Source organism: Bicyclus anynana, chromosome 1 (assembly GCF_947172395.1).
Source record: "Bicyclus anynana chromosome 1, ilBicAnyn1.1, whole genome shotgun sequence".
NCBI classification, from domain to species: domain Eukaryota; kingdom Metazoa; phylum Arthropoda; class Insecta; order Lepidoptera; family Nymphalidae; genus Bicyclus; species Bicyclus anynana.
The window spans coordinates 2508539-2523895 of NC_069083.1; the positions used below are offsets into that span (position 1 = coordinate 2508539).

At 34.5% G+C, this 15357-nt stretch overlaps 2 protein-coding genes across 2 annotated transcripts in view; both read right to left on the reverse strand.

Annotated features, from left to right (window-relative positions):
- The window catches only part of LOC112044399 (solute carrier organic anion transporter family member 74D), a 78197-nt gene extending 69771 nt beyond the window's left edge, over window positions 1-8426 (reverse strand). Inside the window, exon 1 of the mRNA XM_024080238.2 lies at window positions 8066-8426. The gene's annotated coding sequence lies outside the window, so the exon portion shown is untranslated. The remainder of the gene's footprint in view (window positions 1-8065) is intronic.
- Window positions 8427-9605: 1179 nt separating this feature from the next.
- Window positions 9606-15309, reverse strand: LOC112044401 (deoxynucleoside kinase). The gene is made up of 5 exons (XM_024080241.2): window positions 15148-15309; window positions 14829-15007; window positions 13811-14063; window positions 12822-12976; window positions 9606-12213 (listed from the first exon to the last, which is right to left on the reverse strand). Exons 1-5 carry the CDS (start codon window positions 15182-15184, stop codon window positions 12037-12039), a joined length of 801 nt encoding a protein of 266 aa, XP_023936009.1. The 5' UTR covers window positions 15185-15309; the 3' UTR covers window positions 9606-12036.
- Between the last annotated feature and the right edge of the window lie 48 nt (window positions 15310-15357).

Genomic DNA, 15357 nt, shown 5'->3' on the forward strand with positions numbered 1-15357 from the left:
ACGAGTAAATCAGATGGATTTAATAACAATGTAATGGGTCATTTATATATAAAAAGGATATGTGCATTCGCCTTTTTACACCAAGTACGTGATGGGGCAACAGATAATGTGTCCAACGTTCCGACGTTTTAGGGTTCCGTTCCTTTGAGGTCAAAAAGTATGAAAAAAAATCAGTTGTCTGTAAAGTCGGTTTACTGGCGATAGTTCAACGTGACAACGTCATAAGAAAATACTGATAGTATGGTTGTATTTTTCAAAAGAAAATGTTCGTTTTTCTAAAATATTTTCATAGTCTTTATTGACCAGAATATACTTGATTTCTTGTAAAAAAGTTGGCAACCCTAGCTCGAGGGAACGACGCATGGCGTCATCTTTTTTCGAGTGTGCAGCCGGCTCCATCGAATTATAAGACGTTGTCACGTCAAAAAAATCGTCGGAATCCTCATAGTATCATAGTCCCTCTACTTAATAGGGTGTTAAGGTAAATTATATTTAGAATATTAGTTGAATTCAATTTAAAATTTACTCCGTAACGGCTTAGTTTTCAAGCACTTTTGAGGGTCTGAAAAAACTGAAAGGCAATAACTAGTAAACAAAACTTGCTTGACGTAAAGTCACAGATAACATATAGACCATCATGGCGGACAGCGTTTTAGGACGTTTAATTGGATTAATGGGATATATACGAAATATATATATTTAAAATAAAAATTTGGGAGTATTTCAGTCTTAATAAATTAATATATTTTACGATTTAATACAACGATAATAGATCTAACGAATTATAAATTTAAGACGTTTTTTAACTAGCCTATTACTACTATTAAAAATAAATATCCTACGGAACACCGTACTTAAGCCCTCACTCTACAATGAGTTTTGCAATTAATTTAGGGTCGTAGATACGTTGTTCTCGATTCTGCTAGCTAATGTAACGGAAAATAATAAACGCACTCCAACGTCCGCATACAAAGTGCACCGATCTTTAAATATCACGACACAAAAAAGTATTTATTACTTTTACTACATTGCAACAATTCGTGCCTTAATTACATGGATATCATTAATGATGGTGCCGTTTCCAAACTATATACTTCGTCAGAATTAAAGTAGTATTTATTGAAATAATAACTAATATTCTCGCACATGTGGTTTTTGAAAACAAAACCCGACTTCCGTTAAACATCCAGCTGTTACTAGACAATATAAAGTTATAATTAAACCAACCAAGCGGTAAACCCTTTACTGAAACAATAGTTAAAGTACATATGAACTTTCAAATAAAAATAACGTTAAATTAGTTTAACATTAATTAAATTATCGAAATTAAGAGTAAGTAAGTAAAATTAAACGGAGCTAAAGCTTTATGTTGCTTTAACATAAAGCTTGAGCTAAAAGAAAATATATTTTTTTTTAATAAAAATTCAACTTTTAAATCACAAAAATGTTTCCACTAAACTAAAAAGCGTAAAATAACTGCCGTGCTGCCTTCAGATCATTTTGAAGGCTGTGCCAAGCCACTGGTGCCGTGGTTAGCTGCAGCTACGGACAATGAGGTCCAGGGTTTGAATCCCGGATCGGGCCAGCAAAAAAAATATGTTATTGGGATTTTTCTTCCAAAAGAAAATCTTAAAAGCAGCCTGTAGTTAGGAAGTCGGCGAAGTTGGTAAACCCCCCATGCCTCTACCGTCCCAACGGATTACGAGAGTGAGGGAATAGAGAGTGCGCCTGTGCGTGCTCACACACTTATGTTATAATACCTCCTTACATGATCAATTTCAAATAGAGATTAACCGCCGTGGCCGAAAAAAACATTTCAGTCGGGAGAATATTATTATTATCTCTTATAATTACATAACACGTTCCAGTTTTTACTCTCTTGGAAGTATGTCGCGGCGAAGATTTTAGGCCTTATGGTGGGCGTCCATAGATCCGCATCGTATCGGACCCATCGCATCAAACGGATCGCAATATTCTTTGTATATAAAGCCATACAAGTAGCTACGTCCACTAATCCGCATCTTACGCGCGAATCTACCGTAAGATTAAAAATCCGTTCAATGCGATACGTACGATGCGTATCTGTGGACGCCTGCCTTTACAGGTGTTCCGTTAATCATGAAAAAAAAACCCCTTCATCCAGCTCCAAAATGCATGTGAACAAACCAGCAAAATCAAGTGCCTACGTACCGTACGTACGTATAGTTAAGTAGTAAACGCAAATTGTTTGTATGTACGTACGTAAAAACAATTTGCGTTTATTACTTAGTTAGATACGAGTATATGAGTACCTACTTCTATATTTAAAACACATTAGAGACACGTTCCCGAATCGGAGAGGCAATAAATACGCTATCACTCACTATCAAGCAAATATAGGTTTATTTACATTTTACGTTATCAGTTGACGGAGTTGTTATTATAGAGCAAATATTATATTTCATTTCACCTATCTGAGACAAACATATTAAATTGTAGAAATAAATACAAATGTCGAATCTGTAAGGTCAAATATTTTCTTTTATGATGGACTAGCTGACGCCGCGCGGTTTCACCGCGTGGTTCCCGTTTCCGTAAGAATACGGGAATCATATATAGCCTAGCCTTCCTCGATAAATGGGCTATCTAACACTGAAAGAATTTTTCAAATCGGACCAGTACTTCCTGAAATTAGCGCGTTCAATCAATCAAACAAACAAACAAACAAACTCTTCAGCTTTATAATATTAGTATATAGGTAGTAGATAAGAAATTATTTTCAATATTAAACAACATTTACATAATCTAGCTAGTGTGTTAAACTCATCAGCCCCCCCTAGCCAAGTGGCACGTCGATTCTCTTTCTACGATCGCTAACGCTTCGAAAACTAGAAAAATGTATGGAAATGACAGATCTTGATCACGTGACCTGTCGAAGCGTTAGCGATCGTAGAAAGAGAATGGACGTGCAACTTGCCGGGTAGTTTAGTCGAGGAAGAAAATACCCCCAAATACTCGTTAGAATTGAAGTAAAATTATAAACTATAGCTCATTTGACGCGGAATAAAATTCTGAAAAAGGTGTATTTTTTTTCTCAGTCTGTTTTACCTAAAAACAAAACCCCAAAATAAGGCCTCGGCTTTTTGACGATAACTCAAAAACTATCAGTGACATAGTAAATATTCAAAAGACAAGGGTCTTTTGAATAAATAAGAGAGAAAATTACTAACTTTCAGAAGTCTAGCCATTATTATTATATTATTGATATAAAATATACCGCTGAAAATAAATATAAATTTTATTTTCAGAATTTTCCATACTTCTACGGGTACGGGAACCACGCAGGTGAAACCACGCGTCGTCAGCTAGTGTAGGATATAATCTATTTTCAATACAAATTTCAGCTAAACTGGTTAAGTAATCGCGGCGTTATGATGTAACAATCTCGGGAAACCATAAATTTTTTTAGCCTATGTGTTAATCCAGGGGATATTATCTATCTTCATTTTAAGCAATTTCTCATTGATTTTACTTAATTTTTCAGCCAAATCGTTTGAGTAGTTGCGGCGTTACAAACAAACAAACATCCATACAAACTTATAATTTATAATATTAGTAGGAAGTATGTATAAATTTTATTTAGATACGCGCCAAAATATCGGCATGGAGATGGTGTAACACTGGTTACCACAATCACATGCATTAATAAAGGAAAACAAAAGCAATTGAAACAGATTGACATTACATAATTGTAAATGACGAATTGATAACTGTCCTTTTGGAAAACTGTCCACATCCAATGGAGTATATTGGCTGTGATTGGTTTAAGTGATTTTTTGTTGGGAACTCATGTATTGCATGTGCCGAGAGGGCAAAGATAATGATAAACAATATTCTAGTGACTATTGGCATAATGAGACGAACAAATTCGGTAGATTGGCACCTAATCAAAGTTGTTATGGACAGAGGTAATGATGCAGAATCAAGGAAGACATGCCGTAAGTTTTCTTAGGAAAAAGACCTCATGAATACAGATATAGGTAGCCTGGATGTTGATGTCCGACATAACTGATATACGGCGACCTACTGACCAAAACCTCCTTCATTCTCATTATTCCTTCACCACCGTCCTCCCCGGTAACGATGTGACCATTACTTCGGGAAAGGTTTGTCTTTTAGACATCGTTCGTTCGTTGCCGCTCCCATTCATCTTGCAAACAGCGACGTACGAGCTACTACGGGACGTACTTTGGGAATGGGTTGTCTTTTAGACAAGCCTTATACTTTAAAATTGCTTATCCTCGTTCACCGTCTAATCATATCAAAAGGTGCGAAGGTAAACCTTACCCTTACGTAATTGACATTCCAAGACTAAGCACTCATTCGCACGAGTGATTTTTAACGGATGTTTTAAAAGCGTTCAAATATAGTATGAAGTTAAATGAAGGTCTATTTCCAAAGCCCAAAATTGAAAATGCAACACTGCTCGAAAAAACGCGTCGTGTTTTAAAAACGCTGTCGTGTCAACATGTACTTGGGTATGCATTTGTTGTATTTGAACGCTTTTTTAACGTCCGTTTAAAAAACTCTCGTGCGAATGAGGGCTTAATGTCCTCGTTTCTAATACGCACTGATGTGGAAGTTCCTTCCGGCATTCGTCTTCCACGCCGCTAAATATAACTTCAAGGTTCTCTTACTTGGTTTATTTCATGACTAGCTGACGCCGCGCGGTTTCACCCGCGAGGTTCCTGTTCCCGTAGGAATATGGGGATAATATATAGCCTATAGCCTTCGTCGATAAATGGGCTATCTAACAGTGAAAGAATTTTTCAAATCGGACAAGTAGTTCCTGAGATTAGCGCGTTCAATCAAACAAACAAACAAACTCTTCAGCTTTATAATATTAGTATAGATTATCACCCTATTTTTAACGGCCTCAATCTTTATAGGAGAATGGATATGGAGCTTTGATCCACCAGGCTGATCCAATGCGGATTGGGTGAAAGGGATGATGAATTTACGACCACTATGTGATGTTAATGATAGATGGGGACGGCTTGAGGTGCTCTCCGAGGCACGGGGGTGTAACCACCAACTTTCCAACTCCAGACTGAGATTTTTTTAGGGCAAAGAATCTTCTAAGTATCTCTAACGGCAGGCGTCCACCTATCTGTATCGGACGCATCGCATCAAACGGATTTTAGTATTCTTTGTACGAGTATAGAAAGTCATACAAGTGCGTCTAGTGTTTCTCAGAAACAACCTTGAGTTAGGAAGCTGATATTGTCATCCTTTTTTTTATTCTTTATAAGTTAGCTTTTGACTAGAATCTCACCATAAGGTAAATGATGATGCAATCCAAGATGGAAGCGAGCTAACTTGTTAGGAGTAGGATGGAAATCTACACCCGGTTTCGGTTTCTACACATCGTACCGGAACGCTAAATCGCTTGGCAGTACGTTTTGTCGGTGGGGTGGTAACTAACAATTTTTGACGGCATGCGTGACACAGTGGTATGCGTGGTGGATTTACAAGACTGTCCTGTCCTGGGTTCGATCCCCGGCTGGGCCAATTAAGGTTTTCTTAATTGGTCCAGCCGCCAAGCGATTTAGCGTTCCGTTACAATGTCGTGTAGAAATCTTTATAAAATTTTATTGTGGATTTTCATCCTCCTCCTAAAAAGTTAGCCCGCTTCCATCTTAGATTGCTTACCATCAGGTGAGATTATAGTCAAGGACTAACTTGAAAGTAAAGAATAAATTAAAAAAAAAACTCAATCGGCCCAACCGGGAATCGAACCCAGGACCTGCGCGCGCACCACTGCGCTACGAAGTGTGACGCCAGCCCGCATTGAAGCAGCGTGGTGGGTCTAAGCGCCAAATGCCCTGTTCTATGAATCTTTAGTAGGCCAATAAAGATAGGCTGATAATGATGATGACTAGGCCAAGTAATCGCACTATCACACTAACATAATAAAGATGAGAACGAAGCTGCAGGCCTGGACTAGTATACAATTTACATTTTACAACTGCGTAATGCAAAGCCGTCAAGGTCAATTGTACAAAAAGCTACTCAGACGTCTAAAATTACGATCGGAATGAAAAGCTAACATAGTGCGGTTGTAGTAGGTATACGCTTTCTGCTCAGGAAAGTGAAACATTCGAGTGGAGTGAGGTTACGTAGGCGCTAGCTAGCCTGTTCACGCAACTGCGCTCACTTTCGTTCGGCATAGATTATAGGCGGCTAGACAGGCGACTTTGCACTGTGTTTTTAGATTTTAGTATTTAATACCTACTTGGAAGACCAGACTAGATTTTAGTACTTAATATCTACCTACCTAGAAGAGCAGACGAGATTTTGATATTTTAAAAATGTCTGTCTCTTTATCAATCACTGTCATATGTTAATAATAATATGATGTTTTCTTAATCTCTATCTTATATTGCATCAATACTTACCATCAGATGATATTGTAGTCAAGGGCTAACTTGTAAAGATATTGTATAAATAAATAAAAAAAAATTACTGGGGCTAACTGCTTAAAGTTAATGTAACACCACCAACTTACCAGCAAAGGCTGGTAAGTTGGATGCCACTAAGAATTTCTTTAGCCACAACCAGGACTAGAACACAGCACCAAATGATTCAAAGGCTTATAACTACTGTACCTGCAAGGCAGGGTCTTGTATCCCTTTATAAATTACTAGCTGACGCCGCGCAGTTTCACCCATGTGGTTCCTGTTCCTGTATAAATATGGGGATAATATATAGCCTATAGCCTTCCTCGATAAATGGGCTATTTAGCACTGAAAGAATTTTTCAAATTGGACCCGTAGTTCCTGAGTTGGGATGAGTATGAGATGTGTATAAGGTATTTAAATTATCACCATAACTGCAGCCCAAAGTGGAAATTCTGTATAATAAAGAAGCTTGAAAAATTACTGGAAGTTTCCCACATTAAAGACATATAAGAAATCTATACAGTGTCTTGATGAGAAATCAAATAGCGTAATACCAGTCATCAGAATAAGATTACATATACTAAAGTCATACTGGATGTCTTTAAAATATATTAACTACTTATATCTAATTGTTCTAAGCATATTACTCAAATTTATCTTCATTCATTAAGAACAAGTTAATTATAAATTATTATTAGATGTGAAAGGACTATCAATTTATAGTCACATTTTTAATTTGTTTGTTGGTAAACAGTGCACATTGAGTGTGCACTTCATACATGCATTAAAGTACTGCATACTAAGTTTTTCTGAATGCTTATACAGAAAAAAATCGAATTAGAAAATTTTCCCATTTTGGTTATTTTTCTTACTCGTGCATACCCTAATGCACACTAATGTCTGCCAGTCCTATGAGAAAACACAGGTTGTCTTTTTTTTTGGAAGTTTGGCTCTGAAAATAGTGTGTACCGGGTGCATACAAGACGTTGACAAAAGAAAGTTAGTAGACAGCACATTACAAGGTCTTTGGGGTCTAAGATTTGGTCTCTAACCTATAAGCCTCATAAGAAGGCTCAGAGTCACTCAGCAGGTGATGAAGCAAGCTTTACTTGGAGTTTCTCTTTGTGATAAAATCAGAATTGAGGAAAAAGAACCTAAATCACTGACAAAGCTTAGAGTTGTGAAGTTGAAGTGGCAATAGGCAGGGAACATATTTCTAAGAGCTAGTGGATGTTTGCGGCCGAGGGTGCTAGAATGGCAACCCCACACTGGAAAGCACAGTGTATGACATCTCACTAGATAAACCGAGGACACCAAGCAGGTTGCAGGGAGCCGGTGGATGCTAGCAGCCAGGGAATGTGGTGTTTGGAAGTCTACACAAGAGGCCTATGTTGGGCTAGTGGGTCTCCATCGGCTGATAATGATGATGATGATGACATAGGTGTGTAAGACTGAAACAATCTTCTTTAATGAACTAAACCTTCAGTTTAGGCACGCAAATGTTTTTGAACTGTCATTTTAACATGGTGTAAAGCCAAACGGACTCCCCAGAATAAAAAACTAACTGACTATACAAGGTATTGTACAGTCAGTAAGCTCAAAAGCATCAAAGCATATAGACTTACCTGAAGTACGCTACAGGTGCAGCGATCGAATGTTCATTTAATTATTACTTTTACTTTCTTACAGCCTAGGGGTTGTATCTTTCACAGAAATTCTTCGCAAGGTAACCGCACTAACACCAATTACGATAACAAGAACTAGAACAACACAATAACCAGTAACACTGTGCTCAATATTCACTAATTTCAATATTTGCGCTAAATTACTATTCACTACTTCACTTATTGCAGAATTGAATAACAATTCGTTACCACAACATGAATTCATTACAAATAACGTAATAATGTTTAATTAATAACAAAAGTAAACGAATTGACGTGAATAGAACAATATTTGATCTAAAATGATATTATAATTGTACATAATTAATTTAATAAAAAATTTTGACCTATAAAATTTATTTTTATCGGCATGTAAACACCTGTTTATTTGACATGAGATGTCATGGATGTCATATCTGACTTTGACAGCTGTTTTGAGTTGCTAGATTATTTAAGCAAAACTTGCACATTCTAGTGGAGTTTCACATCAAAATCATCATCAATAATATAATTTTTAAAATAGCTGCTCAAATGTAGACTGGCGAGCTTTGTGTGGTGTGATAAAATGTTTGACCCTATAATAACTATTGTTGAAGTTGACGGCGCCTAGTTCGAACTACTTTAGTATTTTAGCCGAGTAAGCGCAATATTTGGATTTACCGACCAAAAATCATCAATCGTGAATGGAAGTGCATGACCAAAGAACATAATTACTCATAACTATGCTAATGATGAGAATGTCTTGTAAGAAACAAAAATTCAATATTTCAGTGATCCAGGATAGATACAGGCTGCTCGCGTATTCGTATTTCCCATAACTTCAGGGTAGTAACGAGACCACTTACAAGATCCGAACTGCATAACTAATATCTTATTAAGTACAAAAAAAATGCTTACATACTAAGTTATTCAAATAATACCGACTATCCATGTAACATACGCCTTTAGGTAACAAAGCGGCAACGTTGCATTTTAAAATATAAATACGTCACTATTATAAGGATTCTAAGAGACATATTATATGATCTAATTACAAAAGAGATTTACTCCCAAAATGTTCATTTTTGAACACATGTTCCTTGAATTTTGTGAATTAATTTTTGTTAAAGAATGTTACCCTAGAGTTATGGAAAATACTCCCGAGCATTCTGTATATCTAGTTATATAATATTTGCTAACCATTGGACTACCTTAATGAGGCAGTGATAATTATTAGATATATGTAAGGCATTTTATTTGTTGAACGCTTATTTTGCTACACATACAGTACTTACATTTGTATAATTACGACTCTTTCGTGATATTAAAATCGCAACGAAGAAATTTAAAGGAACACGAACCTTTTTTGATGATCATATCCGTGGAAAGTGAAAAATATTAATTTGAATATGGTAACACATTTATTTTTCTTAAAGTTTCACAGACTTAAAAACCATAAAAATTATTCCAAGAGAAAAATGGGAGAATTCATTTTTAAAAATTATAAAAATAAAAAAGGCAATTATGTACATGGAATATTCTTTTATTAAATATGCGTATCGTATGAAAGTACTTGTTTTTTCACTGGTATTTATTTGTCATCTTTATTATCAGAGATTCATAAATATAATTTTGGACCAGCCATCCATCCTTAAAATAGCCAATATTAACAATATTTTTGTACAATTTCAGATTTACAATAATTTATGTTTATGTTAACTAACAAGTTAAACAACAACACAGAACCAGGAATACAGTTTTGTAATCATCCCTTTGGAGATCTTGTCAGACAGGTATTTTTTAAAAAGCAGTATTTGCATATAGTAACGACAGATATAAAAGAAATCTCTCTTTTAGTTTTTTTCCACAAAATTTTGTAGTATCAACTTAATTACATTTATATGATAATAAAAAAAAACAAAAGTATTTGTAGAAAAAAAAATTTTGACAAAAGGGAACAATTTATACCACAAGATGAATTAAGGATTTTGTAAGTAATTAACTAGTTAGCAATAAAAGTATATTCCACACAATTATCAAACAACCTATCAAAAATATTGTATGCAAAACATAGAATATTAAATGCAATTAAGGAAAAAATATATTCAATCTACTCTACTCAGGTTTTTTTATAAACTAATTTTATCAAGAAATATGTAAGAAGTATGACAATAGTTTGGAATTACTATTGGTACCAGTACAATTTCAATTGGTATCAATTTTGCATTAATTTATTAAATACAAATCATGTACCATAATATACCATATTAATATTACATAATGTCTTAACTTATTTAATAACTATTTTATTATTACTTAAATTTTTGTTATTTCTGGTGTAAATAGAATTTCTGAACTTGGTTCAATTTGGTAGTTGAAGGTAGAAAAATCCTACTCAAACATATCAGATAATTTTCAATTTTATAAAATTGAATTTTTTTTCCACCTTTTTCCACCGTAGACCAGTTTTGAAAACTGATAATAACTGTAACAGTGGGGGAGCCCAATAGAGGATTCTGGGATTTATTCGAGCGCAGCATATAAACACAAGGGACCTTGTTGTTGAGTGCTTCTAATACCTACCTATGTTATTGCCCGAAGTCAACCCATCAGATTAGTGAAAAAATCTATCATCAGAAATACTGGTAGAGCCATTATTTACTGCAAACACACAAACCCCAACGTTACAAAAATTATATAAACTTAGCCTATTTGAAACAAATTAATTATGTGTCAAATTAAGGTATGGTGGGTCATCAGATCATATTATTCTTCATATCATCTTATCTAACAAATCTAACTGGCCCTCAAGACGCTCGAATAAATCCCTGTACATGGACTACCATAAAATGATAGAATTTTCAAAAAGTTCAAAAGTATTTGACAGATTTTTTTATACAAGTGTATAGTAATAATCTGTAGCATTATATTATTACAAAAGTATTTTTATTCAAATAAATATCAACATCAATAAATTCAGCAATTATAAATGTTCAAAATTTTTGAAATTCACATTAAAATTACTGGGTTTGTTATGCACATACACATAAAATATTAAAATCATATCTGTGAAGGATGCAATATGCACCTACCTATAAATTAAAAAAGCAAAGAATCACATTATGACTCAAGCAAATTGATTACAAGCCACCAGTTTCATAAAATACTATTACTGTAACTCTGCATGTGATATTTCGTTTATTTAAATTTTATTACAATGTTTAAATGAAAAAAATATTTTTATTTATTTATTTATATATTACCCTTCCATATATTCATGTCATATGACATATACTTCTTTATAACTGAAGAATACTATATACTTATTTGCTTATAGTATAAGATCAGAATTAGAAACAATCTTCTACTATCTGTGTGGGACTGTTTTAAATAATTGGGGATCATTCATTTCTGGCCCTTTTTTTAAGCTTTACAACTAGTCATTTGTGGCACTTTTGAAACTCAATAAAATGTATGGAAATAACGAGTCATTGAACCTGCTCAAATTGGTTCTGAGTCATCCTACAACTTTAGTGCCATATTAGCTATCGCTCCAAATGGCATTTGGGCTATTTTTTTTGCTGCACTTTCATAAAATGCCTAAAAATGTATAGAAAGTATGCTAGATGTAGAAAATAAATTGAGAGTTAGACTTGCTAAATAATCCTAGTCAAACTATCATTAATAAATAGTTAATTATGGTTTAAATAGTTCACCCAGAAGTTTTTAGATCTAATAAGAATATATTTTTTTAACATATTATAATCGATTTAAGACACTTTGATACCTTAAACGGATGGATGAAGATTGTTTCAAATTCATATCTTAGACCATTAGAAAATAATAGTATTTTATCAAACAGACTGTAAACAGTGATGTTAAATTTTCTACACAATTGTAGCTAGTGACATGTCAAAAGTGTGTACGCCTTAAACTAATGAAATACTGATCTGTTATAGAGTTAACCGCGGTGCTATCTTGATAGCAGAGCCGGTGATTGCTTTCTTTGGTGAGAGTTTGTTGGGCGACTGCATGACCACGTTCACTGCACGCCTGAGGATTTGGTGTTCACTCTTTTTGTACTCCTCGGTTATTTGGGTCAGGTCCAAATCAGCGTCTATCATGAGCACCTGGAATCAATAGAGAAAAGATTTTTTTGATATAATATTTACATAGTATTGAAATTACATAGTATTGAATAAAAGTCTCTTCTTCTTCTTCCTTCTGGGCCATTCCCACTAGATTAACTCCATCCAGCCTTAGCAGGTCGCCAGGCCCAGGTCGCCAATACTCACATTTAGTGTCGCTGAGGAACCAAAGTAGGTTGCTCATTGTTCCGTTATGCCTCTTAAAGTAGCCCTCAACTGCAATCTCACTTGAACCGTAGTGATGATGCAATCCAAGATGGAACCAGGCTAACTTGTAAGTAGGAGGATGAAATCCACACCCCTTTCAGTTTCTACACCACATTGTATTGGAATGGTTAATCGCTTGGCGGTACGTCTTTGCCCGTAGGGTGGTAACTAGCCACGGCCGAAGCATTGCCACTAGCCAGACCTGGACCAATTAAGAAAACCTCAATTGGCTCAACTGAGGATGGAACCCAGGACATCTGTCTTGTAAATCCACCGCACATACCACTGCGCCACGAAGGCCATCAAAGGTTGGCAGGCTTTTGTTTTCAATGTCATTGTAAATGGATTTCACTGTATTTCATTAATCAGCCTCAGCAACTTACAGGTGCAGGGCACTCAGCAAATGTCCTGCTGACCAGCCACTCCTCATGCAGCTGGTGCAGCTCCTCGATGTAGGACAGCGGCACACATTGCTCCTCCGACCTTGCTCTCCTCTTTATCCTCTCGTAAACAACTGATGGGGTTGTTTTGAGATACACTGGAAAATGTTAAAAAAATCATTAACTACCAAACTGCACTAAAATCCAGTGAGTTATTTCATTCATTCATTGGTTGACAATGTTAGAAAGTGTCATGTAGAAATACAAATATTATAACTTCCATTACTATTTCTGAATTTATTCTGAATACATTTTTTTCCAAATGCATATTAATTCAAAGAAACTGATTTTTTCTATTAGTTAACACCCTTTGATATTGTGGTACTCTTAATGATCACAATAAATTGTTTCAATTAATATTGATAAACAGTTACTTTAAACATTTATTCTTGGTTTTGAAACAATTGTACATGCAATATGTAAACATTTGATCCAGTTATGAAATTATTTGCTACAAAATTCATTATATATTTTTTTTTTTTTTTTGGCTTAATATTCCGCATTGACTATTATATTATATTGACTTGTTAATTTTAAATTGTGTATTGCTTGTTTATAACATTTTATTCAAAATATGGTAATTTAATTGTTCTAAGCTTATTAATAGCTTAGAACAATTAAATTACCATAAGCTTATTAATAAGCTTAAACAATTAGTTTATTTATAAAAAAAATTAATAAACTTGTTATTAAGTTTATTAATTTTTTTTATTAATTTAAGAAAAACTTAAAATAATTACTAGGTGTGAAGTTACTAGTGCGATTTTGTTGGTAAACAGTACACATTGAGTAGGGTTGTAGTACACTGATATACATTCTCTATACACATATCTTACATTAAAAAAAAATCCATTTTGCTAATTAAAAATTATCTTTATACAATACAATAAAAACACACAATTTATTTGTTAGAACAAACAACAAATATTTACCAATCAAGTCAGCTTCAATTGGTATTTCCCTTTGTATAAATCTGAACCACTCATCTAGAACTGCAAACTGTGCTGGATGCAGGGTTCCTTGCCTCATCATGTGCTCCACGAAGCAGTACCTGGCGCTGTACAGCGACCTCTCCATCAGCTTCACCGGCGTAGAGGTCGGCCGTCGGTGCATGTCCAACATTGTCATTGACACATACGCTTGGAATGTCATCGCCCATTTTGATGGGTCTTTGTACATGAGATCCTGGGAAAATAATTTATCAGATGAAAATCTATTTATGCCTTTTATTCTTTTTTCATAAGAGAATACCAGTTTGTATGTAATATAAGTAAGTTCATACAAGAGGCCTTTGTCCCGCAATGGACAAGATTCTCAACATACCTATATGTATGCCAATTTTTTCATGGTATTGACAAAAAAATTGGCAACAAAATTAACTTCTCAATTTGGAGCTGGACATATTAAATGTCCAGCACCATGTCCAGGTAGGTTAAGTTCTAAATAATAATAAACTTCACGTAGATTTAAGACCCAACATGCTACCAGAGATACAAAATGTAAATAAAAGCTTTAGGTAGTAATGACAGAGGACACACGTATATCTAATCTTCATAAAAAGCATTGTATAGGCTCCTTTAACAAGCACTTTTAAAAAATGTAGTCTGAAGCTGTTGTAGTGAATTCTCATTTTCGGAGATACTACCCTGTAGAGCCAATAGCAACAATTTGAGCAAATGTATCAGACAATGTACCTACTGATGTTAAGGTGTTGATGAAATCTTGAGAATATATATAGGTTTTAACATTCTCAGGATCCCCACACTTCTTTATTGAATAAAAACTAATATTATAACAAAACATTTTACTAGAATAGAGAAAAATAAGTTGATAAATTGTGGGTGGCCTAGAAAAAATATTATGCAGGTATAAAATTTTTCATTACAACAGAATGCCATGATACTTACCTGGAGTGTTATATTATTTTACCATGTAATAAATTAACCTTACCAAAAGATTCCATCCCCTAAGGTTGCGCCATTCCTCCACTGGCTCCGTAAGCAGAGTTATATCTTCAAATTGTTGAAAATGTTCCAGAAAAGTCGTTTTGCCGCTTCCAATGTTACCCTCCACGAGAACAGTGAAGGGCTTCGCGTTAGGAGCACTCATTTTATGAATTAATCTGTCCACTGAAATAAAATAAAATTTAAAAATGATCAACGTGTGAGAAGACGCGATCCGCTTGATAGATTTCCCGCCTAAATTGACTATCTTGTCCACCCAAAAATACGAAACATAACCTGTCATAAAAATTAGTAAACAGACGCACCTTTATAACAAAAGCTGCGAATTTTTCTTCTTAACATAACTCTTATCGGTAAACATTAGACGATAAATTATTTCTTGTTTTATATTTTTTACACTTAAAAGAAGTATTGCGAAATAAATAAAAATAGGGGAGAGAGGATAATTTTTGTTTTCTCGAAAATCATAGACAAATATATATTACATATTTTTACTCTGTATTAACACAGACAAA

What these genes read in the sequence shown, in the direction of transcription:
- LOC112044401 (XM_024080241.2), bottom strand. Translation starts at nt 15,184, where the DNA reads ATGTTAAGAAGAAAAATTCGCAGCTTTTGTTATAAAG. An exon ending in TTAGGGGATGGAATCTTTTG is followed by an intron (nt 14,064 to 14,828) that starts GTAAGGTTAATT and finishes TTATTTTCCCAG; the next exon opens with GATCTCATGTACAAAGACCC. An exon ending in TTGCTGAGTGCCCTGCACCT is followed by an intron (nt 12,214 to 12,821) that starts GTAAGTTGCTGA and finishes TATTGATTCCAG; the next exon opens with GTGCTCATGATAGACGCTGA.